At 48.1% G+C, this 22730-nt stretch overlaps 1 protein-coding gene across 1 annotated transcript; it reads right to left on the minus strand.

Annotated features, from left to right (window-relative positions):
• Positions 1 to 4952: 4952 nt before the first annotated feature.
• LOC130879876 (keratin-associated protein 5-4-like) lies at positions 4953 to 11331 on the minus strand. The gene is made up of 3 exons (XM_057778706.1): positions 11294 to 11331; positions 6273 to 6793; positions 4953 to 5122 (listed from the first exon to the last, which is right to left on the minus strand). The coding sequence occupies exons 1-3, from the start codon at positions 11329 to 11331 to the stop codon at positions 4953 to 4955; spliced, it is 729 nt and encodes a 242-aa protein (XP_057634689.1).
• Between the last annotated feature and the right edge of the window lie 11399 nt (positions 11332 to 22730).

Consider the following 22730-nt stretch of genomic DNA (forward strand, 5'->3'; position numbering starts at 1 on the left):
ATCTGTCCATCCATCCAGACCAGGTTTTCCAGCTAATCTCTGCATCTTCACTCATCTCTGAGGCTTGGTGTGTCCTCTCCAGCAGGATTCCTTATCTGACTACCCCCATTCCCAATTCCCATCTCTATCAGTTCTCTGCTTCTTCCTTCAGTTAGGCCTCTCTGAACTCCTTGAGTTCTGCAGTGGCCTCTTTAGCTCCTTACTGCCAGTCTGTAGTAGTCTGAATATATTAAGTGATCAATTACTGTGTAACATATAATGTATGATCTGAGAGTTGATACTGGTATTAAACACGGTATTTGCAGTGTGTGTGTAAGCCTTGGTCCTTCATGTAGATGGGATAGTGTGTGTGTGGATGCCAATCCTCCTGTCTTTGTTTTTTATTTTGTTTTGTTTTGTAATGCTATTTTTGAGGCAGAGTCTTGCCATGTCTTAGTAGTTAAGATAGCAATAGCTTTGCCAACAGTAAGGTATTATGGGAAATTGAAACTGCTTGGCAAAGTACAACAAATGAAACCAATGTACCTTGTGTCCGTACTGTATTTAATCCACAGCAACACTGTGGAAACACACACGTGTCTATCTCTGTTTCTGACATTCTCACAACACACACCTCTGGGTTGCTCATAAGCCACCGCCAAGGGACAGCTTCCCACTGCCAAAGGACAGTCCTGATTTTGTGTGGGACCAGCAGGACTCTGCTATGTTTTCCTCCCCTCTCCTTTTTCTTGTTGAATCATAAGAATGCGTGTGTGTACCACTTAAAACCTACCCCACTGTGTGTCCACCTGGCTCTCACCGCCCACCCACCAACCCCCAACCCCTCGCTGCAGGCCCCTTTTGCAATGGCCACAAAAGGAAGCTGCTTGCTGCCTGTTAAGAAGGAGGAGGAAGAGAAGGGGGAGGAGGAGAAGCAAAAGGGTAAGAAAGGAAAAATAGCCGGAAAAAAAACAGATTCTATGTTATTCCCATTTCAAAAAAAACCCACTATTTTCCCAAGAGAAAAGCCCTCGTCCGTGTTCATTAGCAGAGCCCTATTTTTACCGAGATGCCTGAGACATAGTTCCCACGAGGAGTGAAAATCCGCAGACGATAACTAGAAATACTGTCTTCCCTCAGCATCCTCAGGGAACTGGTCCCTGGAACTCCAGAGCATTGAATGTTCTGTTCCTTACTTAGGCTGAGGAGATGGTACTCGTGTGAATTTTTTTTTCTATCTTATTATTCTACTCTACTTTAGAAGTGGGGTCTTAGCTGCAGCACTGGGGAGAGTGGCCCCTGTACCCCGTCAGGGCAACAACAATAGAGCTGTCCCTGATGGAGGTGTGGGAGAGCCAGGAGAACTGGCCCCTCTCCTTGCTTGTGCTGCAAGAGGTGAACTAACCAGTGCAATGCGCCCCCTGGTGGTGAGTACAGGGAAAGCGGGCAGACTGACCGAACCAGGATTATGAGTTGGCCCACTTCAAAATCCACCCCATATGTGATCTACTGGTGCATGTGAAGGGACTAGTCCTAAAGACCCAAAGCGGCAGGATCTCCACGACTCAGGGCAACAACAAGAAATCCAAGAGGAGTTCCAGTGAGGACCCGGCATCAATAGTGTTGCAGAAACCGGAAGCCTCAAACCAGACCCTTTACAAGGACCTCTTGCAAGTAAAGAGACACGGCTGGAAGGGTTTACTGCCCGGCCCACTGTGTCACATTACAGCTTCCATGACGAGATTAATTTTTCTTCCTTTTTATCTCTTAAATTTTATTTTTATTTTATTGGGGGGAGGGATTGCCAGGGCCAAGGGCAGATATGAAGGGACGGGGAAATGAATGGGATGGGGATGCATGATGTGAAAGATACAAAGAATAAATAAAATAAAAGGGAAAAAAAGAAGTGGGGTGTTGCTTTGGCTCACCACCACCCCATGTTGGGATTATGCGGTATGGATGTACTTACGCACCCACGGACTCTGTGAACTTTAACCCCGCTCTGATCTTCCTGAAAGCCTAGCAGTGCCAGCGCCATTGATTAGCTGCTGTTCTGTGTTACTGGAGCGCATTTCAAGTCCAAGCCATGGAAGCACAAGGGGAACACTCGGAAGATGCTTGGACTGGGGACCTGTTCTGAAACCTATCTCTTACTTTTAAGAAAACCATCTGACATGTGATTCAGGGTTCTCCGGGGTGCAAAGAAGCAAGGCTTGTATAAGGTTCTACCAGGCTGAGCTTCTGGTTAGAACTCCTCCGGCTGTGGAGGGCTGGGGTGTTGGAGAACACGGGGGTCGTAAGGTTAGAACTCAGAAACACATCCACAGATTTTAGTATGAGTTAAAATTATTTTAACATTTCAAAGTAGAATTTAAAGATCATCATTTTGATATGATTAATACATTTGTAATGTTTAAAACACCTTGTAGCATCTATAAAATGTAAAGTTTGAGGGGAGGGCCTAGAGGTGAGGCATCCAGAGATACAGCTGAACTTCCTGTGTCTGAGTGGAGGAGAAGAAAATGGAGCCCCTAATGCCCTCAGAGGACACAGTCACAGCAGGCTGGCCAGCAGACAGCCAGGACAGCTGGTATATCCACTCCCTGGCCTTTGACATCTCAATACACATACATGTGTATGTTGAGGCCAAAGGTCAACCTTGAATGTTGTTTCTCCAATGCTGCCATCCTGTTTTAGAGGCAGGGTCTCTCTCACTGACCTGGAACTCATGGCTAAGCTGCCAGGCCAGCGAGCAAACCAGAGAGACAGGATTCCCTCTCTCTGCCTCCCCAGGGCTAGATTGTCAGCACACTCCACAGTACCCAAAGTTTTCCCTTGAATTCTGGGGAATGAACTTGGGTCCTCTTGCTCGCAAGGCAGGCCCTTAATGCATGACGCCATCTCAGCTCACCAGTGTAAGCAGAAGCAGCCTGGGAATTGGATTGCCTTAAGTTTGAGACCATTTTAGTCTACTTAGCAAGTTCGAGGATAGCCAGCAGGACATAGTGAGACCCTGACTCAACAAACAAAACAAACAGCAAATGCGTGCACACACATGCTTGGTTGTGGAACTGGGTCACTTTATACTGATGCGTTCCCTTTACAAAGCAAAGGTTTCATCATCCATGCGCGTGCTGTGCTTGGTCATGTCCCCTCCACCACTCTTCCTTCATCCCCTCCCCGAATCTTTTGCAACCTCCACCGTCCCTTCACATTCACGTCCACTTTTTAAAGGAGCAGCCACACAACTGTCACGATATTATTTAAATTTAATCTTTTAAGTAACTGTTTATTAAAACACCAGTACTTTTTAATTTTATTTTATTTATTTTTTTTTTTTTTGCAGCATTGGGGACAGAAGTCACAGCCTTGGCATGTTAGGCAAGAGCTCCACCACTGAATTACACTTTACGCTCCTGCCCCAAACCCATCGGCCCGTAGGTCTTGTTTCTAGCCATATTGTTACATTGGCTTATTAGTTACAGGAAATTGTGTGACTCTCATACATAAAAACACATTTATGCGTTGTAGCATTTACTCCCTCCCGATACTTAGAGTGCTACTTGTTTTTCTTGCCTTATTGAAGGGTCCCCATCACATGACACCCTCCTTTGTGTGCCTGTCTGTGCCCTTATGTTCCCTCTGAGAGGTAGCACCCTCTCTGTATTTGACAGGATTGTCTCTTGTAAATATCTAGTTTCTGAGCAAGGTCGTACATGAAGGACCAGGCTATTGAACTTCATTACATGAACCCACAAGAATGACTTGTCCTTTGTCTTAGTTAGGGTTTCTATTGTTGCAACAAAGCACCGTGATCAACAAGCAAGTAGGGGAGGAAAAGGTTTATTTGCCTTCCAGATCATAGTGCATCATTGGAGGAAGTCCAGACAGGAACTCAAGCAGGGAAGGAACCTGGAGGCGGGAGTTGATGCAGAGGCCACGGAGGGGTGTTGTTTACTGGCTTGCTCCCCATGGCTTGCTCAGCCTGCTTTCTTATAGAACCCAAGGCCACCAGCCCAGGGATGACACCACCCAGCATTGATCCTCCCACATTGATCACTAATTGAGAAAATGCCTTACGGCTGGGTCTCATGGAGGCATTTCCTTTACCGAGGCTCTTTCCTATCTCATGACTCTAGCTTGTGACAAGTTGCCACAAACCCAGCCAGCCCATCATTCCTGTCCAGCATGCGGAGGGGACTTGTTAAATCAGTCTTCCTGGAATGTTTCGTGACAAAACTCGGCAACTGTAATACTTCTATGTAAGGCTTCCTCTAGAGAACAGGCTTCTGAGACACCCATGTGACAGAGAAGCAGTGGGTACCCCACACACCCTCCCCTCCAACAAGTGACCCAGACAGCCACCTATTCCCTCCCACACCAGTCGCTGCACCCGTCCTCCAGTGCTGCCCATCCACAGTCAATGGAGGGCTGGGCTCTAATTGGCTCTGTACCTAGAGCCCAACAGAGGAGAGGTACAGCACAGAACCATGAGATCACTACTAAGGGGAAGACTAAGAGGGTTGAGAGGAAAAAGAGAAGATGGGAGACTGAGTTTGTGCTGTGTACATGTATACCTAGGGGTCCAGACCAGGAACTAGTAGTCCTCAGGAAGCCAGAAGGACGAAGACTAGTCATTAAACTGGGTGAGGAGGAAGCTGTCAGACTGACTTCCAAAGAGGGCAGACGGGGAAGAAAACCTACCAGAGAGGAGATGAGCATGGAGCCAGGTGTGGAGTCCCGTTGGCAGGAGGCATCTGGAATCCTCTGCAAGTTGCAGGCGTCTTCAGTGAGCTGAAGTGTGAAAAGCATTGAGCCCCAGGACAGAGCAACTAGACAGCCGGGGTACCTGCATCAGCTCTGCCACCTGAGGTCTCTGGCCAGTCTTAGATCTTGCACTGGCAACACACAGGGACACAGCAGCGGGACTGGCGGCAGCAGGATTTGCAGGCCGCACAAGAGCCACAGCCTCCCTAGCAGTCCCCACAGGAGCCAGAGTCACCCTTGCAACCTCCCAACAACGGGAGCAGGGACAGGCAGGCATGCAGCAGCACACAGGCTTGCAGCAGCAGGAGCCACAGCCCCCACAGCTGGAGCCACAGCCTCCAGAACAGCCACAGCAGCTCCTGGTTCTGGTGTTGGCCTGAGAATGGAGTAGGTGAGAGGATCAGAGTAGAGGAAAATTAGGACTCAGGCTGTTCATGAATCAATGGCTCACTTTTCACAGTCCAGGGGGCTTTGGAGAGCTTCTAGAGGGAAGGCTGGGTGTACAGCCCTCCTCTGCTAAAGGACATGAGAGTTACTTAACAGAAAGCTCCATGTTAGACAAGAGTGCCACCTGCTGGAAGCTAGGTGGAAAGGATCCAAAGAGAAGGGCTTGGTGAGGGTATTGGGTGCTCCCAGAGAGCTGCAGGCCACTGTAAGGCATCTGAGAAAGCCAGAGCCTTCAAAGAGGGTTGTCAGAGGGGTGGGTCTGACCCAGCTAGGAGCTGTCAGGGCTTCAGAGCCTCTTTTGGCCAAGTGGTTTGCTGTCCCTCCAACCAAATCTAGTAAGGCGCAAAGGAAGCAGGGTCCCAAGAGAGGGAGGAGACAGGAAGAAGGAGGTGTGAGGCAGGGGCGACCTTAACTGCCCTCGGCATCACCAGGCTGGAGGAGCCCCACACACAACACCAAGAAAAAGGGGAAACCATGGAGTGATCGCGAGTGACAGAATGAATGAGGCAGGGTTACAGTTGGTTCATGTGATATGTTTTATTGGTTTGTGATATGCAATTTAAGATTAAGCAGGGGTTGCTATTTCTTGGCATACTAGTCTGAGAAAGTCTTTATACTCACCTTATTGTGGCAGCACCAAGGGCTGACTCTTGCTAAGTTGAGACACGGCAGAGATGGTCTCATGAGCGCAGATGGCTAAGTGGGTAGGCTATGGTGAGGACACTATAGTTAGTATGACTCCAGAGAAGAATTTGTTAGGAGACAGTGGAAGAGAAGATGGCCTCTTCTTGGGAACTGGAAGCCAGTTTTGACTTGGTGCTGTGGGAAGCAGGGGTGCTTAGGGAACATGCATTATGATCTGAAACCCAGTGACACAATTGAAGGGCACAGCTTGAGGGTCAAGTTGAGAGCCTCAGATCTTGCATTGGCAGGATGTGGGGACACAGCAACAGGACTTCAGCAACTGGACTAACAGCAAGAAGATCCGCAGCCTGAAGAGCAGCAGGGCTTGCAACAGCTGGACTGGCAGCAGGACCCGCAGCCTGAAGAGCAGCAGGGCTTACAACAGCTGGACTGACAGCAGCAGGGCTTGCAACAGCTGGACTGACAACAGGACCCGCAGCCTGAAGAGCAGCAGGGCTTGCAGCAGCTGGACTGACAGCAGCAGGGCTTACAACAGCTGGACTGGCAGCAGCAGGGCTTGCAACAGCTGGACTGACAACAGGACCCACAGCCTGAAGAGCAGCAGGGCTTGCAGCAGCTGGATTGACAGCAGCAGGGCTTGCAGCAGCTGGACTGACAGCAGGACCCGCAGCCTGAAGAGCAGCAGGGCTTGCAGCAGCTGGACTGACAGCAGCAGGGCTTGCAGCAGCTGGACTGGCAGCAGCAGGGCTTGCAGCAGCTGGACTGACAGCAGGACCCGCAGCCTGAAGAGCAGCAGGGCTTGCAGCAGCTGGACTGACAGCAGCAGGGCTTGCAGCAGCTGGACTGGCAGCAGCAGGGCTTGCAGCAGCTGGACTGACAGCAGGACCCACAGCCTGAAGAGCAGCAGGGTTTGCAGCAGCTGGACTGGCAGCAGCAGGGCTTGCAATCCCCACAGCTGGAGCAGGAACAGGCAGGTACACAGCAGCACACAGGCTTGCAGCAGCTGGAGCCACAGCCCCCACAGCTGGAGCCACAGCCTCCACAGCTGGAGCAGGAACAGGCAGGCACACAGCAGCACACAGGCACACAGCAGGTGGAGCCACAGCCCCCACAGCTGGAGCCACAGCCTCCACAGCTGGAGCCACAGCCTCCGGAACAGCCACAGCAGCTCATGGTCCTGGTGTTTGGTTGAGGATGGAGTAGGTCAGAGAAGCAGGTGTAGAGGAAGATGTACAGATGTGCAGCCTCTGAGGCTGAGGCCTTTATATCCCCGCCCAGGGTCAGGTGTAAACTGTACATGGTCACTTCCTGGTTCCTGTGTGTGTCATAGTCTAGGACTCTCTTCTGTATGGTGTTTCTAGTACCTCCTGTTTCCTTGTGCCTTTCCCAAACAGACTACCATGTCTGTCTAGGAATGTTGCTCCTCAGTAAACACCAACAAATGTCCAGTAGCACCCCCCTTCTTTGGGGTCATAGGGAAGTACGGAGACAGGAATGAACGACCCAGGTACAATGTACTTGCTAGTTTGAGTACAGCTTCTGTATTTTCCAAGACCACTTTTTAAATTTTTCTGTAAAGACAGGGTTTCTCTATGTAGGTAGCTCAGGCTGGCCATGAATCCATTAGGTAGCTCAGGCTGACCTGGGACTTGCAGCTGTCTATCCTACCTGCCTCAGCCCCTCTAGCGCTGGGATTATAGGTGTGTTCCAACACACCCGATCCAACATTGCCTTCTAAAGATATATTTCTTGCTAAAGCAGAACCAGGGCACTCTGGTTCTGACCAAAGTTCTACCTAAGAACTGATTCTTCAGGTCTGGAGCCTGGGCTCAACTCTGATGTCTGCTGGGCTCCTGTCTGCTCAAGACATTGTGGGAAGCCTTGCATGTACACTGAAACACCATCAAAAGACTTGGTCCCAGAGCTCAGCTCCACTCCACATAGTGCGTATCTCTGTCTAGAAAAGGCACATTCTAGGCCATTCGGACTGTCACCCAGTGATGGACAAGTGTAGGTAGTATACCAATTGTCCAATGATACTTAAATGCAAATTTGTGTTTATGTCTAGAATCCTGCCTGGGGTCTGAGCAGCGAAAATGCTCCATGGTGTTCCTCCAGAAGCCACATGGTGGCGCTGGAGAGCCCGCTGTCCCGCAGCCTCACACTCAGAGGTTCTTTCCTCTGGCCTTTAACGCTCCACTCTCCACACTCCCTGACTTGTTGGAGAAGGAGCAGCTGCATCTGGATGCAAGTATAAAGATGCCAAAGAAACCTTGGTCAGCACGAGGTGCACCTAGGAGCACCCAGACCATCCAGGATGAAACCTGACTCTGGCCTCCCCTGAAGGCCGGGTCTCAAAAAGGCACAGGGTCCTCTAGCCCCCTTATATCTTCTACTCATATCCAAGTACTTAAAGAACTCACCAGATTCTGTCGGAGCTCCTCTCACTATGTTTGACCAGGCTGCCTCTGAGGACAGAGGGGACCTCACACCCGTAGACCTTCAGACTCCATCTATTGTCTTTAGAATTTTAGGGCTGACCAGCAAAGCGGGGAATTATAAGCCATCCCTACTGAACCATCAACACGGCACACACACCAGGAATCTCCTGCTTTAATAGGTGCCATCCCTAAAGGGGATTTGAGCCCTGTTCTCCAGGACACATGTGTTTATATGATGTACACATGCTTTCATATAAGTGTGCAATATTTATTGCGTATATACAAACTTTATTTTTTTATGTTTAAAATACTAGCGTAGCTTAGCGCCTTGCTTTTCGTTGGGGCGTGGGCATCTCCTGCAGAGTCAGCATCAGAGAGGAGTCCAACGAGCTCTACAGACAGCAGACTAAGTCTGGACATGGTGATGCATACCTGAGGCAGGAGGACTGCCACAAGTTCCATGCTTGGCTACAGAGCAAGACCCTGCTGAAAACAGAACAAAACCTGGAAAAGGTTAAACATGCAGCTATGACTGTTTCTAAAACAATTTTATGAAACCAGAAACAACTTTTGTTAGCAAGCTTGAAAACTTGGGGGAATGAACACATTTCTCAGAAAGAATGAAACTGCCAAATGCATAGGAAATAATTTTGAAAAGTTGGACAAAGCAGTAAAAACCTCAGAAGGCACTGAAACATTCCTCAGATCTTAAGCCCCATAAAATCCCAAACACAGCAAGTTCACACCTGAGTTTTCATAGATGTTCTTCTGAATAAGAAAAATAACCCAAAAGGGAAAGATAAAGACTCCTAAAGCAAGGAAGGGCTGCCAGATAAAAGATAGAGACCCACATCGTCACCTGCCAAGGTACATAACTTCTAAATTTAAATTTAAAAATCCAACATGGCTATTTTGTACAACAAGGCACAACCAAAGAGAGTCTATATGAGAGCACAGGAAGGACTCACTGCTAGAAAACATCACTGTAAGCCAGATGTGGTGGCTCAGATGTGGTGGCTGCCACGCCCATGACCCCAGCAGTCAGGAGGATGATTGCTTCCAGTGTGAGGCCAGCCTGGGCTACACAGTAAGGCTGTGTCTCAAAAGGGGAGAGGAAAGGGAGGAAAGGAAGAGAGGAGAAGGGGAGAGGGGAGGAGAGGGGAGGGAAGGGGAGGGGAGGAGAGGGGAAGGAAGAGGAAGGCAGGAGAGGGGAGGGAAGGGGAGGGGAGGGGAACTAAGGAGATGGTGGCTCAGTTGGGAAAGTGTCCACCTTGTAAACATTAAGACCTGACTTTTAGTCCCAGAACCTGATTAAAAATGTGAGTTCGAGGCCAGCTTGGTCTACAAGAGCTAGCTCCAGGACAGGCTTCAAAAGCTACAGAGAAACCCTGTCTCGAAAAACAAAAAAACAAAACAAAACAAAATGCCAGGAATTGCCGGGAATGGTGGCAGAAGCCTTAAACCCTAACACTCAAGGCCAAGGCAGGCAGATCGTTATGAGTTGGAGGCTAGCCCGATCTAGACAGCAAGCTCCAGGACAGCCTGGGATACAGAGTAGCATCACATTTAAAAACAAAACATCGAGGACCAGTAGTGCGTGCTTGTATCCCAACGTTGAATAGGACATTGTAAAAAAAAAAAAAAAAAAAAAAAAAAAAAAAAAAAAAAAAAAAACTCTTAACAATCTTCACAGCCCATACAAGGTTTTGTAAGAACTTTTATCTTAGCCACGGATTTACACAAACTGTACTTTCAGTTAGCTCTTTTATATGCTTCATGTGTAATCTAAGTTGCTTGCTCTGTGGGATCAGTTATCTCTTCTAAATCCTGTGATGAGATTTGCTTTCTCAGCCTCAGCTTCCACTGAATTATTCCACTGCATTTCCAATGAAATTCAAAATTGACATTTCAGTTAGCTGCCATTTTATTTAGCTTTGATGGAGGTAAACCTCTATACAACCACTTTGTTTTTTATTTCAAATGGTACAACTAACTGCTAAATTCCTGCACTTGGCAAGCCACTTTTAAAAAAAGAAGAGAAAAAAGAGACAATATTTCCCTATAAATATAGTTCAAAAACTGTCCCTAATTTCTTATATTCTCTCTTTCTTTCTTTCTCTCTCTCTCTCTCTCTCTCTCTCTCTCTCTCTCTCTCTCACACACACACACACACACACACACACACACTTTAAGATAGGCATGCCGAAAATGAATTTTCTTATGGAATAAGTTAAGAAAAATGCACACACAAAACTGAAGAGGCCAGAGCTTTACTGCTGGGTTATGCTGGGGATTATGGGGCAGATCACGTTTTACCCCAGTTTGTTTTAACATGTAGTACTTCTGAAAAGGATTAGGCATCAGGATGCTCCCTGGGGAGCACCAATCTGGCAAAAGCTTGATATTTGCACAGTTCACAAAGACAGTAGAGATCTCCTGACATCCCTCACTTTGATGGTTCGACAGATACCCAAGGACCAAGATATCTTCCCTGGCATTTGGTAGATATCCCCCCGCCAAAGAAAAACAAAAACAGAAATAAATCCAAGCCAGAATCTGAAAGACAAAGTCAGTCACCAAATGGCAGTGGCCAGAATGGTTGGGAAAGAATCTAAACAGCCCAACAGAGCGCCACACCCACAGGAGTGCAAGGCCCAATGAGGACTAACTAGGGACAAACTTATTGATAGTCAAATTTTTCTCAGAGTCCAAAACGAAGCCCATATACACATTTTCAGTCTGAGACACCTGGTAACTCCTAGGTGGTAAGGGCGAGATCTGTGGTGGACCACAAGCGAGGCTATGGACCTGCCACTAAGTGAGCCAATAACTCTTGAACTGGTCAGAGGGAGCATATTTACCAAGTGTGGATTCCTTACAGGTTCAGCCTGTGATAGGCTCAAAAATGCCCACCTCAATGTAGATCACTCCAGTCTCTGCCATAGGGTCAGAAAAGCCCACTAGGCCTCTCCTACTCTTGGGAGTTCTTTCTCACTTTCCCTTAGCAAATTTACATCCGTGGCTTTGGAGACCGTCCATCATCCAATACCATCGCTATAAGAATAAAATCTGACGGTTCATTCAAAGGTGTCTTGAGCCAGCCTTGGTCCAAACACAGATGAACAGGAAAAAAAATGGTCTCCTGCCAGTTATTCCCCTACCCAGGCCCCCACACTCATACACAATCAAACCAGGAGATTAGAGTGGACATTTACTGACAGCTAAGCTGGCCCAGCATGGTCATGCACCTGGTAGGTTCGAAAGTAAACAGGACAGCCGGGCGGTGGTGGCGCACGCCTTTAATCCCAGCACTTGGGAGGCAGAGGCAGGCGGATCTCTGTGAGTTCGAGACCAGCCTGGTCTACAGAGCTAGTTCCAGGACAGGCTCCAAAACCACAGAGAAACCCTGTCTTGAAAAACCAAAAAAAAAAAAAAAAAAAAAGAAAGTAAACAGGACATAAAATGAAGAGATGAATCCACACACGTTGTTGTTGTTGCTGTTGAGAAGCAGCATGGGCGAGCGTGTAAGTTGTGCTCTCCTTGCTCCTCCACGGCTGGCACCAGCCATTCTGGGCTGAGGCCCAGCTCTGCAAAGCTCATGTTTGCTGCTCTGCGCCTCCAGGGCTCCAGTATGAAGTCAGGGTCTCGGTTTCTTACCCTAGCTTCCCAGGTAACTTCACCCAGAGCCTCTCAGAACACCCACATCCACTTCTTCGCTTTGCCCAATAGGAATGGAAACAACTGATGCTCGCCGAAGTGGGAAGGCGAGGAAATTGTCTCAGGGAAGGTGATTCTGCCCCTGTGTGGGACCACTAATCTTGCTCCTCCTATCATGTCCTTACCGTGAGGGTCTTCTGACTGGCCACCAAAGTTCTTACTGAAATTCTTAGGGTCAGGAGCCTGCGCCCTGGCAGCTCTGATGAGCTAGGTTCAACCACCCTTCCTCCACAGGCCAATTAAACAAATAAATAATAACAAAAATCAGAGAAAGGAGATTTACTCAGGGGAGCCACAAAGAGGAACAAAGAGGCCCAGTCCATCTTTGGAGTCCTGACGTGATGTTCAGATTTAAAGAGTGAGAGGTATATCTAGTTAAGCAGTCCTGGTCAAGGTGTGTTCCTGCCCGTTACTGACCCTTTATTGTCTTAGCCCCTGCAAGGTGGTATCTTCTCCCTTAATAAATCCTTCCCTTCCCTGTGTCTGTCCATGGGTCCATACAACTCATTGTAAAAAGGCCCAAGATCCTGGGAACTCAGCATCTGCCCTCTAGCCTTATATCTGTGCCTGTGACAACAGGGTCTCCCTATGCAGCCCTGGCTGGCCTGTAACTTGCTAGCTAGACCAGAACGCATAGAGATCTGCGTGCCACGGTCTCCCTGGTACTGGGATTAAATGCGTCCATCACCACGCCTGGCAAAGGTTTATTTTAAAATGCTACACTTACAGCAGATGGCATTTTCTAAGGAAATGAAGACAGCATGGGGGGATTCAGTCAAAGCGTTCTGTGGAAACCCAGGTCTGGCATGTCCCATGTAAAGGAGAAGAGGCAAATGACCCGGAGAGTCACAGGGTCCAGGTCCAGTGAGGAAACTAACAAAGTTACAGACTTGAGAAAGTGAGTGTTGATGTGGGCAAGTGGCAACCTGAAATCCAGGAAGGAAGCAAACAAACCCCCAGGAAGAATGGCAGTCACAGGATGGGAGCAAGGCTCGCTGCTCTCTTTACAGCTCAAAGAAGGGGCCTGGGCATCTTCTGGATTCTTGTTAACGTTTCCTGGAAAGCATCATTCCCTGGGAGATGTGGCACTCTGTTTAGGAATGGGTAATGGCACGCAGAAGAGAGCTGGACTGTGACTCAGACAGGAATCAGGAACTGGTCACATGCAGCCTCACACTTGACCCTGGGCAGGAATATAAAGGGCCCAGGCTCAGGAGTCTCCACATCTTCCCTCTCCATTTGTTCCTCTGACCTACTCCATCCTCAACCAAACGCCAGAACCATGAGCTGCTGTGGCTGTTCCGGAGGCTGTGGCTCCAGCTGTGGGGGCTGTGGCTCCAGCTGTTGTGTGCCTGTGTGCTGTTGTGTGCCTGCCTGTTCCTGCTCCAGCTGTGGGGGCTGTGGCTCCAGCTGTGGGGGCTGTGGCTCCAGCTGCTGCAAGCCCGTGTGCTGCTGTGTACCTGCTTGTTCCTGCTCCAGCTGTGGAGGTTGCAAGCCCTGCTGCTCTTCAGGCTGCGGTTCCTGCTGTCAGTCCAGCTGCTGCAAGCCCTGCTGCTCTTCAGGCTGTGGGTCCTGCTGTCAGTCCAGCTGCTGCAAGCCCTGCTGCTCTTCAGGCTGTGGGTCCTGTTGTCAGTCCAGCTGCTGCAAGCCCTGCTGCTGTCAGTCCAGCTGCTGCAAGCCCTGCTGCTGTCAATCCAGCTGTTGCAAGCCCTGCTGCTCTTCAGGCTGCGGTTCCTGCTGTCAATCCAGTTGCTGCAAGCCCTGCTGCTGCCAGTCCAGCTGCTGCAAGCCCTGCTGCTCTTCAGGCTGCGGGTCCTGCTGCCAGTCCAGCTGTTGCAAGCCCTGCTGCTGCCAGTCCAGCTGTTGCAAACCCTGCTGCTCTTCAGGCTGCGGGTCCTGCTGTCAATCCAGCTGCTGCAAGCCCTGCTGCTCTTCAGGCTGCGGGTCCTGCTGCCAGTCCAGCTGTTGCAAGCCCTGCTGCTGCCAGTCCAGCTGTTGCAAACCCTGCTGCTCTTCAGGCTGCGGGTCCTGCTGTCAATCCAGCTGCTGCAAGCCCTGCTGCTCTTCAGGCTGCGGGTCCTGCTGCCAGTCCAGCTGTTGCAAGCCCTGCTGCTGTCAGTCCAGCTGCTGCAAGCCCTGCTGCTCTTCAGGCTGCGGATCTTCTTGCTGTTAGTCCAGTTGCTGAAGTCCAGTTGCTGTGTCCCCACATCCTGCCAATGCAAGATCTGAGGCTCTCAACTTGACCCTCAAGCTGTGCCCTTCAATTGTGTCACTGGGTTTCAGATCATAATGCATGTTCCCTAAGCACCCCTGCTTCCCACAGCACCAAGTCAAAACTGGCTTCCAGTTCCCAAGAAGAGGCCATCTTCTCTTCCACTGTCTCCTAACAAATTCTTCTCTGGAGTCATACTAACTATAGTGTCCTCACCATAGCCTACCCACTTAGCCATCTGCGCTCATGAGACCATCTCTGCCGTGTCTCAACTTAGCAAGAGTCAGCCCTTGGTGCTGCCACAATAAGGTGAGTATAAAGACTTTCTCAGACTAGTATGCCAAGAAATAGCAACCCCTGCTTAATCTTAAATTGCATATCACAAACCAATAAAACATATCACATGAACCAACTGTAACCCTGCCTCATTCATTCTGTCACTCGCGATCACTCCATGGTTTCCCCTTTTTCTTGGTGTTGTGTGTGGGGCTCCTCCAGCCTGGTGATGCCGAGGGCAGTTAAGGTCGCCCCTGCCTCACACCTCCTTCTTCCTGTCTCCTCCCTCTCTTGGGACCCTGCTTCCTTTGCGCCTTACTAGATTTGGTTGGAGGGACAGCAAACCACTTGGCCAAAAGAGGCTCTGAAGCCCTGACAGCTCCTAGCTGGGTCAGACCCACCCCTCTGACAACCCTCTTTGAAGGCTCTGGCTTTCTCAGATGCCTTACAGTGGCCTGCAGCTCTCTGGGAGCACCCAATCAATGTCTACCCCCACCAAACCCTTCTCTCTGGATCCTTTCCACCTAGCTTCCTGCAGGTGGCACTCTTGTCTAACATGGAGCTGACTGTAAGTAACTCTCATGTCCTTTAGCAGAGGAGGGCTGTAGACCCAGCCTTCCCTCTAGAAGCTCTCCAAAGCCCCCTGGACTGTGAAAAGTGAGACACTGATTCATGAGCAGCCTGAGTCCTAAGCAAAGGAAAGCACAAAAGTATAGGTCTTGTCCTGCTGTTCTGGACCTGCGTAGGGGCAGTAGGGAAACTGGGGTTACTCTAAGAATCGTGAACACATCATCAGGTTGATAAAGGGAACTGGGAACTCGGAATCCATAACCATGTGAGAGCAAAGCTCTGGATCTTGAATTAGGCATATCAGTATGAAACCAAGACGTGTTTGTCTTTAGTTAATTTAATTTATTATTGCTTAGTGATATAGACATATATACACACCCACATGCTCACAAGCACACACACACAAACATGCATACGTGCACATGCACACACACATATGCACGCACACACATACACTTTAGAAGGGTCTCTCTGCTCACCTTACTAGACCTGGATGGAGGTGGGTGGTCCTTGGATTTCCCACAGGGCAGGGAACCCTGATTGCTCTTAGGGCTGACGAGGGAGGGGGACTTGATTGGGGGAAGAGGAGGGAAATGGGAGGCAGTGGCAGGGAGGAGGCAGAAATCATAAATAAATGAATAAATGAATAAATGAATAAATAAATAAAAGAGAGAGAGAGAGAAAAAAAAAAGAAGGGTCTCTCCTCTCACCTTGGGTTCTGGGGCTCACACTTGGGGTTTTCAGGCTTGCCCTCACTGCAAGGACTTTTATTCACGGAGCCATCTTGACAATCTTACTATTTTCTTTAAAAATATAGTATTCTAAGGTGGGTATAGTGACTTACACCAGCAATCATAGCACTCAAGAGGCTGCGACAGGAGGATTGCCATGTGTTATAGTTTGCATCAGCTGTCAACTTGACACAAGCCTAGAGTCACTTGGGAAGAGGGAGCCTTCATTGAAGAACTTCCCAGATGAGAATGGCCTGTGGGGATGTTTATAGGGCAATGTCTTGATTAATGGTTGATGTGAGAAGGCCCAGCCCACTGTGAGCAGTGCTACTCCTGGGTACGTGGTCCTGCGCTGTCTGAAAAAGCAAATAGAACAAGCCATGGGGAACAAGCCAGCAAACAGCACTCCTCCATGGCCTCTGTTTCTTCCTCCAAGCTGCTGCCCTGACTTTCCTTCCTCATAGCTATGACCTGTGAGGTCAAATAAACTCTTTCTTCCCAAAGTTGCTTTAGGTCCTGGTGCTCATCCCAGCAACAGAAAGCAAACGAGGACACACAGTGTGTGTAACTTCCCCAAAGTGCAGGGGGAGCTGGTCTGGACGGCATAATTGGGTCTGTCTGGGTTGCCCCAGAACCCTCTCATTACAGGAATTGTGGCTTTGGTTTATTGGCTGGGTGCTGAGTGAGAAGGGAGGTGTTAGCCTTTTACGTTGGGAGTGAAAACGGGAAAACATGATGGCCACTGTAGCGGCAGCGAGTGAAGAACTGAGATACATAGACTTCTAGGATTATCTCACCTGCAGAAGAAAAGAGGTAGAAAACGAACGAAAAGTTGGGGAAACTACTGAGGAGAACTAAATTTAAGATAAAATGAACCTATTTTATTTTATTTTATTTTAATGTGTGTCTTAGTTGGTATTGCTATGCTGCAGCACCAAAGCAACTTGGAAAGGAAGGGATTTATCTGGTCTACACTTCCACATCACTGTTCATCGCTGAAGGAAGTCAGGACAGGAACTCAAGCAGGACTTGGATCTGGAGGCAGGAGCAGATGCAGAAGCCATGGAGAGTACTGCTTACTGGCTTGCTCACCATGTTTTGCTGGGCTCATTTCTTCTACAGCCCAGGACCACCTGCCCAGGGATGGCTCCACCCACAATGGGCTGCACCCTCCCCCATCAATCACTAATTAAGAAAATGCCTTAGAGACTTGCTTACAACTTGATCTTATGAAGGTAATCTCTTAACTGAGGATCCCTCCTCTCAGCTGACTTTAGCTTGGGTCAAGTTGACATAAGACTAGCCAGCACAACATGTGAACACAAGTGTGGAGGCCAGAGAGCAACCCCAGGTCTCATTGTTGGAAACCTTGCGCACATCCTTCGAGGCAGGGTCTCTCACTAGTCTGAGGCTTTCTGATTTGATTAGGATGGTTGGCCAGTGATTCCCCAGGGATTCTGATGTCTCCAATGTCCCTCAGCTGAGACTCTAACTGGCATTTCACATGGGTCCTGGGGATGAAACTGGGGTCTTTGGACTTGCCAAGTACATACAAGAACTTTACCAAATGAGCTGTTCTGCCAGTTCTAAACAAACCTCTTTTAAATGTCCACCTCCATGCTGCACAGGGCTGAGCAACACACACACACACACACACACACACAGAGAGAGAGAGAGAGAGAGAGAGAGAGAGAGAGAGAGAGAGAGAGAAGCATATAATAGATGTTTCTTCCTGGATGCTGAGGAAACAGTGGCCCGGAATGAGCACTGCCCACCTTTGACTAGCAATTCTTGTAGGTAACTGTCTTGCTGATGGGGAAGGAGTTCTTCCATGGAAGAGGAGGAGCCTATAGCCAGAAAACCTTGAGACCTACAGATCCAGACCAGACCCACCAACACAACGGTTTGCAGAGAAAGACCTGATGCTACTACTGTAGGTCCATTGAAAATGGGATGGGCCAAGATTCTGCATAAAAGGCTTATAGGTGGAGGGAGAGAAGAGAAGTGTGCTGGTTAGCCACCTGGGAAAAGTCTCCGTGAGGGACTGTCTACATTGAGTTGACCCGTGAACATATGTGTGCAGGAGTGTCTTGATGATGTTCTTTGATGTGGGCAGCACCATTCGCTAGGCAGAGAGTCCTGGATTGTATAAGCATTGAGGAATGGAACTGAACACAAGCAGGTAAGCGAGCACACATGCACTAATTCCTCTAAGCTCTGGACTGCACAGGTGAAGAGACTAGCTGTTTTAAGTTCCCGTCTTGACTTTCTCACAATGAGTGTCTGGAATTAAGTTGAGATAAACCTGGTTTTCCCACAAGTGTCTTTTTGCCAGCGACAGAAGTAAAACTAGAACAGGAAGAAAGAAAAAAATCCTTTCATTGAATTTTATCCATGCCTCTGTGAACACAGCTGGCTGACACATGTACCTTATGCTCATATTACACACACCAGATGTAGATATATCTGTTTCCATGACATGTATGACAGTGACCCAAAAACACGGCCAAAGCAAGTGACAGTGAACTCCAGCACTTAGAACATGAGAACCTGTCCTGGTTGAAAAGTGTAGGGGCTCAGGGTTAGTTAAGCAAGACAGAGGTGGATGTGATAAAAGTGGGCACCAACACTTTTTTTTGGGTATGGGAATCCTCCCCTGTAGAATGATTGACTGTCTGATGGCGAGAGGAAGGATTCCCATACAAAAAGTAGTGGAACCCCCTTCTGTTGACATCATGGAATCCTCTGTGCTTTGCGGTGTGTGTGTGCACATCTGTGAGTGCACACATGTGAGCATCTCTAAAGATAACAGCTACTGGTACGTGGAGCGCTTCCGAGTGCTGCAGTATTCCAGACATGATCCATGTGTTCAGATTTCCAAGACGGAATGACTTTTTTCCTGATTGGGAACTTGAATAATCAGAATTTGAATAACCTGATCTTTGTGGCTAGCTAGTCTGGAGGGGTTCAGCTGTGGAATATGTCCCGAGAGAGAAGCCCAGCGTGGCTCTGCTGTAAGGTCAAAGACAAACTAGCCTGAAGCGAAAGGATGGTGACAGCTCAGGCCCCCAGAATTATCCTTGACTCCCAGTAGCCTCATCTCCTGGGCTCCTTCTAGGCTATCCTTCTGGAGACATGTTTGGTAGGATATGCCATGTGACGATGACTAACAGCTACCAAGGCCTCATCTTAGTCAGGGTTTCTATTACTGTGAAAAGACAGCATGACCACGACAACTCTTACCAAGAAAACATTAAACTGAGGGTGGCTCGCTTACAGTTTCAGAGGTTCAGTCCATTGTCATCATGAAGGGGGGCATGGCAGCAGCGTGCAGGCAGACGTGGTGCTGGCTACATCTTGCAGGCAACCAAGAGCCTGTTTGTCTGTGACGGACTGCCACTCTAAGTGAAACTAGAGAAGAAAGACCTCAAAGCCCGCCCCCACAGTGACACACTTCCTCCGACAAGGCCACGCCCACTCCAGCAAGGCCACACCTCCTAATAGCGCCATTTCCTTTTGGGGACATTTTCTTTTAAACTATCACAGGCCTGGGAGGGTAAGATCTAGACAGCAAGCTGAGGTTATAGGGGGAGAAAGAGGGACACACGGTAAGCCCGGTCCAGGAGATCAGCTAATGTGGCCACCAACTTTTCCCTGACCTCCTTTGGAACCAACTCCTTCCTGGCCTATTCCATCCTGGTCATAATGAGAGGCTCCACCCTCAGGCCAACCTCCTCAGCGTCACCACCCTCTTCCAAACAGAGGCAACCCCCATTAATTGAACTTTTGAAATACACTTAGGATTTAATTTACCAATTGCCTAACTGGTAATTTATTTAACTACTACCTCTGCTGCCACACCGGATCTCAATGGCACTTGCTAACTGCCACTTAGCACTGTCGAGCAAGTTATAAATATCAGCTCACTCCAGCAATCAGAAACTCTTCTGAGCTGCCCACTCCTTTCCTATAGATTTAATGGTTCATTTTTGGATAGCTAGGGGTTCATGTATAATCACTACAAAGCATAAAGAGGACCCAAGGTATCTGTCCCAACTGTCACATGGCACCTCTCCTAAAAATATTATAGTGGTGTCATACCCAGGATACTGGTATTAATACAGTAGAGACAGGGTGGCTATGATAAAAATACATCGTATACATGTATAAAATTCTCAAAAATTAAATAAAAATAAATATATTTAAAAATGAACTAAATGAATAACATTTTTCAAAAAATAAAGAAAAGCCGGAAGAGATGACTTGGCAGTTAAGAACAGAGGCCAATTCCCAGCACCCACATGACAATTCACAATTATCTGTAATTCCAGGTTTGGGGAGGTCTGACACCCACTTCTGGCCTCCTCAGGCACTGCACACATGTGGTGTTCATACAAACATGCAGGCAAAACACCCACACACATAAAATAAAACTAAATATTTAAAAATTAGAAAGGAAAAGAAACTACCTTGACAGTTGACAGCAGCATCCCATGGGCTTGGGTCCAGAGTGGACAAGGAGAAAGGGAGCACCCACTTCTCTGTGCCTGCTGCCGTGCCTGCCTGGCCATGTAGGCACGTGCTCCCAAGCTATGAGTCACATAACAGTCACACACATAAAATAAAATAAACAAACCTGAAAAACAAATAAAAAATGATGTACAAATTGCCATAAATACACTAAGAAAATTAGTACTTTATCATAAGAGATATGAAAAAACCCAACTATATTGGGTTTTGCCTCATCCCAGTCAAAATGGTTACCATTAAAATAAATAACAAGGCCAGGCGGTGGTGGTGCACACCTTTAATCCCAGCACTAAGGAGGCAGAGGCAGGTGGATCTCTGTGAGTTTTAGGCTAGCCTGGTCTACAGAGCAAGTTCTAGGACAGCCAGGGCTACACAGAAAAACCCCGCCTTGAAAAAAAAAACAAATGAACAAACAACCCCTCCCCCCAAATTAATAAACACAATGCAGAGAAACCCTCAAACACTGCTGGTGGGGAAACGACTGTAGCCACTGTAGAAATCAGCCCAGAGGTTCCTGAAAGACTGGGAGTAGGATTACTGTGAGACCCACGTAGTGTCCTGGGAGAACAGTCAAAGGACCCAAGCCAACACAGCAGAAACTCCTTCACTCCCACACTCCTCCCATACCAGCCAGGCTGTGGGATCAGCGGAGACGCCCATCCACAGACCAGTGGATAAAGAAAGTGTGGTTTACATGCACAATGGAGCCTTCAGTCACTAGGAATGAAATTATGTCATGCTCAGGGATATGGATGTTACTGGGGAACACTGTATTAAGTAAGCAATCCCCACACATGGTATATGTGTAATATGGCATGACAGCAGAAGGGGGACTAACTGTGGAGAGGAGGACACTTATTTGGAAGGAAGAAAGGGAACAGGAAGGGTGAGGGGGTGAACACAGCCAATAAATGATGCACTTAAAGGATGCCCAAAATGTCACCCTGAAACCCCTTACGCTGGACAACAAATATACTCTAGCACAAAAGTTTATTTTGCTTTGTATTTTGAGACAGGTTCTCACCATGTCACTGGGCTGGCCTGGAACTTGCTATATAGACCAGGTAGGCCTCAAACTCACAGAGATCTAATTGCCTCTACCCTCCTCCTGCTTATATTAAAGGTGTTTACCACCACACACACCTTAAAAAGTTGTTTTTAAGGACATAATCAAGAACCAACATTGAGAATCCACGACAAGACCATGTAAACCATAAAGTAAATAAAAATAGCTAACTAGAAAAATCATCTGGCAGAAAAGAGGCAAGAAGTATATAGAAAAGAAATGGTGAGAACCTGGAACAGTAGTTGCCTCCTGTGAGCCAGGTCTACTGGTTGGCTTTCTATTGCTGTGATAAACACCATGACCAAAAGCATCTTGTGGGGAATTTCATTTCCAGCTTACAGTCCAACATTAACGGAAGTCATGGCAGGAATATGGAGGAAAGAGCTGATGCAGAGACTGTGGAAGGGTGCTGCTTACTGACTTGCTCTCCATGACTTGCTCAGTCTGCTTTCTTACAGAATCCAGGGTTACCTTCCCAGAGATGGAACTGACCCTAGTAGGCTAAGCCCTTCCACATCACTCATCAGTCAAGAAAATGCCCCCAGATGGGTGGTGGTTGGCGGTGCGTGCCTTTAGTCCCAGAGCTCAAGAGGCAGAGGCAGGCGGATCTCTGTGAATTTGAGGCCAGCCTGATCAACAAAGCAAGCACCAAGACAGCCAGGACTTTTAAACAGAGAAACCCCATCTCAAACAGAAAGAAAGAGAAAGAAAGAAAAAAAGAAGAAAGAAAGAAAGAAAGAAAGAAAGAAAGAAAGAAAGAAAGAAAGAAAGAAAAAAAGAAAGAAAGAGAGGAAAAAAGAAAGAAAAGAAAATGCCTTCATAGACTAACTTATGTGCCAATCTGATGGAGGCATTTTCTCAATTGAGGTTTCCTCTTCCCAGATGACTCTAGCTTGTGTCAAGTCGATATAAGCGACCTAGACCAGAGCAGGCCTGAGACAGCAAACTCCACAGGAACAGGAGTAGATTCAGACCAGGGACATTTACAGAAACAGGATTGAGCCAACAACATAGGCTGGAGCAGGTGTGAGACAGTGAACTCCACAGGTACAGAGCAAACCCCAGGAGTGCCTAGCAACCTCCAGGAACACGGAGAGATCAATGAGGTGACTTGAACAATGGCACTGACTGCACCATGAGGAGCAACCGTCTGAGCCTTGAATCCACTGGCACCTGGAAGATTGATCACCAGAGTCACACACAGCCCCAACTACACCAATCAGAGGAAAAGATGGGTAGACAAGATAAAAACACATGCAACAATACAAAGAGCAACACGTCACTAGTAAAAATTAGTGACCCTACAACAGCAAGACTTGAACAACCAAATATAGATGAAGCAGAAGAAA

This window comes from Chionomys nivalis, chromosome 8, assembly GCF_950005125.1.
Source record: "Chionomys nivalis chromosome 8, mChiNiv1.1, whole genome shotgun sequence".
NCBI lineage: Eukaryota > Metazoa > Chordata > Mammalia > Rodentia > Cricetidae > Chionomys > Chionomys nivalis.

Coding starts and splice junctions, on each gene's coding strand:
- LOC130879876 (XM_057778706.1), bottom strand. CDS start 11,331: ATGGTATTGGATGATGGACGGTCTCCAAAGCCACGGAT. Junction 6,794..11,293: donor CGGTCTCCAAAGCCACGGAT/GTAAATTTGCTA, acceptor TTCCTGCTCCAG/CTGTGGGGATTGCAAGCCCT. Junction 5,123..6,272: donor CTGTTGCAAGCCCTGCTGCT/GTCAGTCCAGCT, acceptor CTCCATTCTCAG/GCCAACACCAGAACCAGGAG.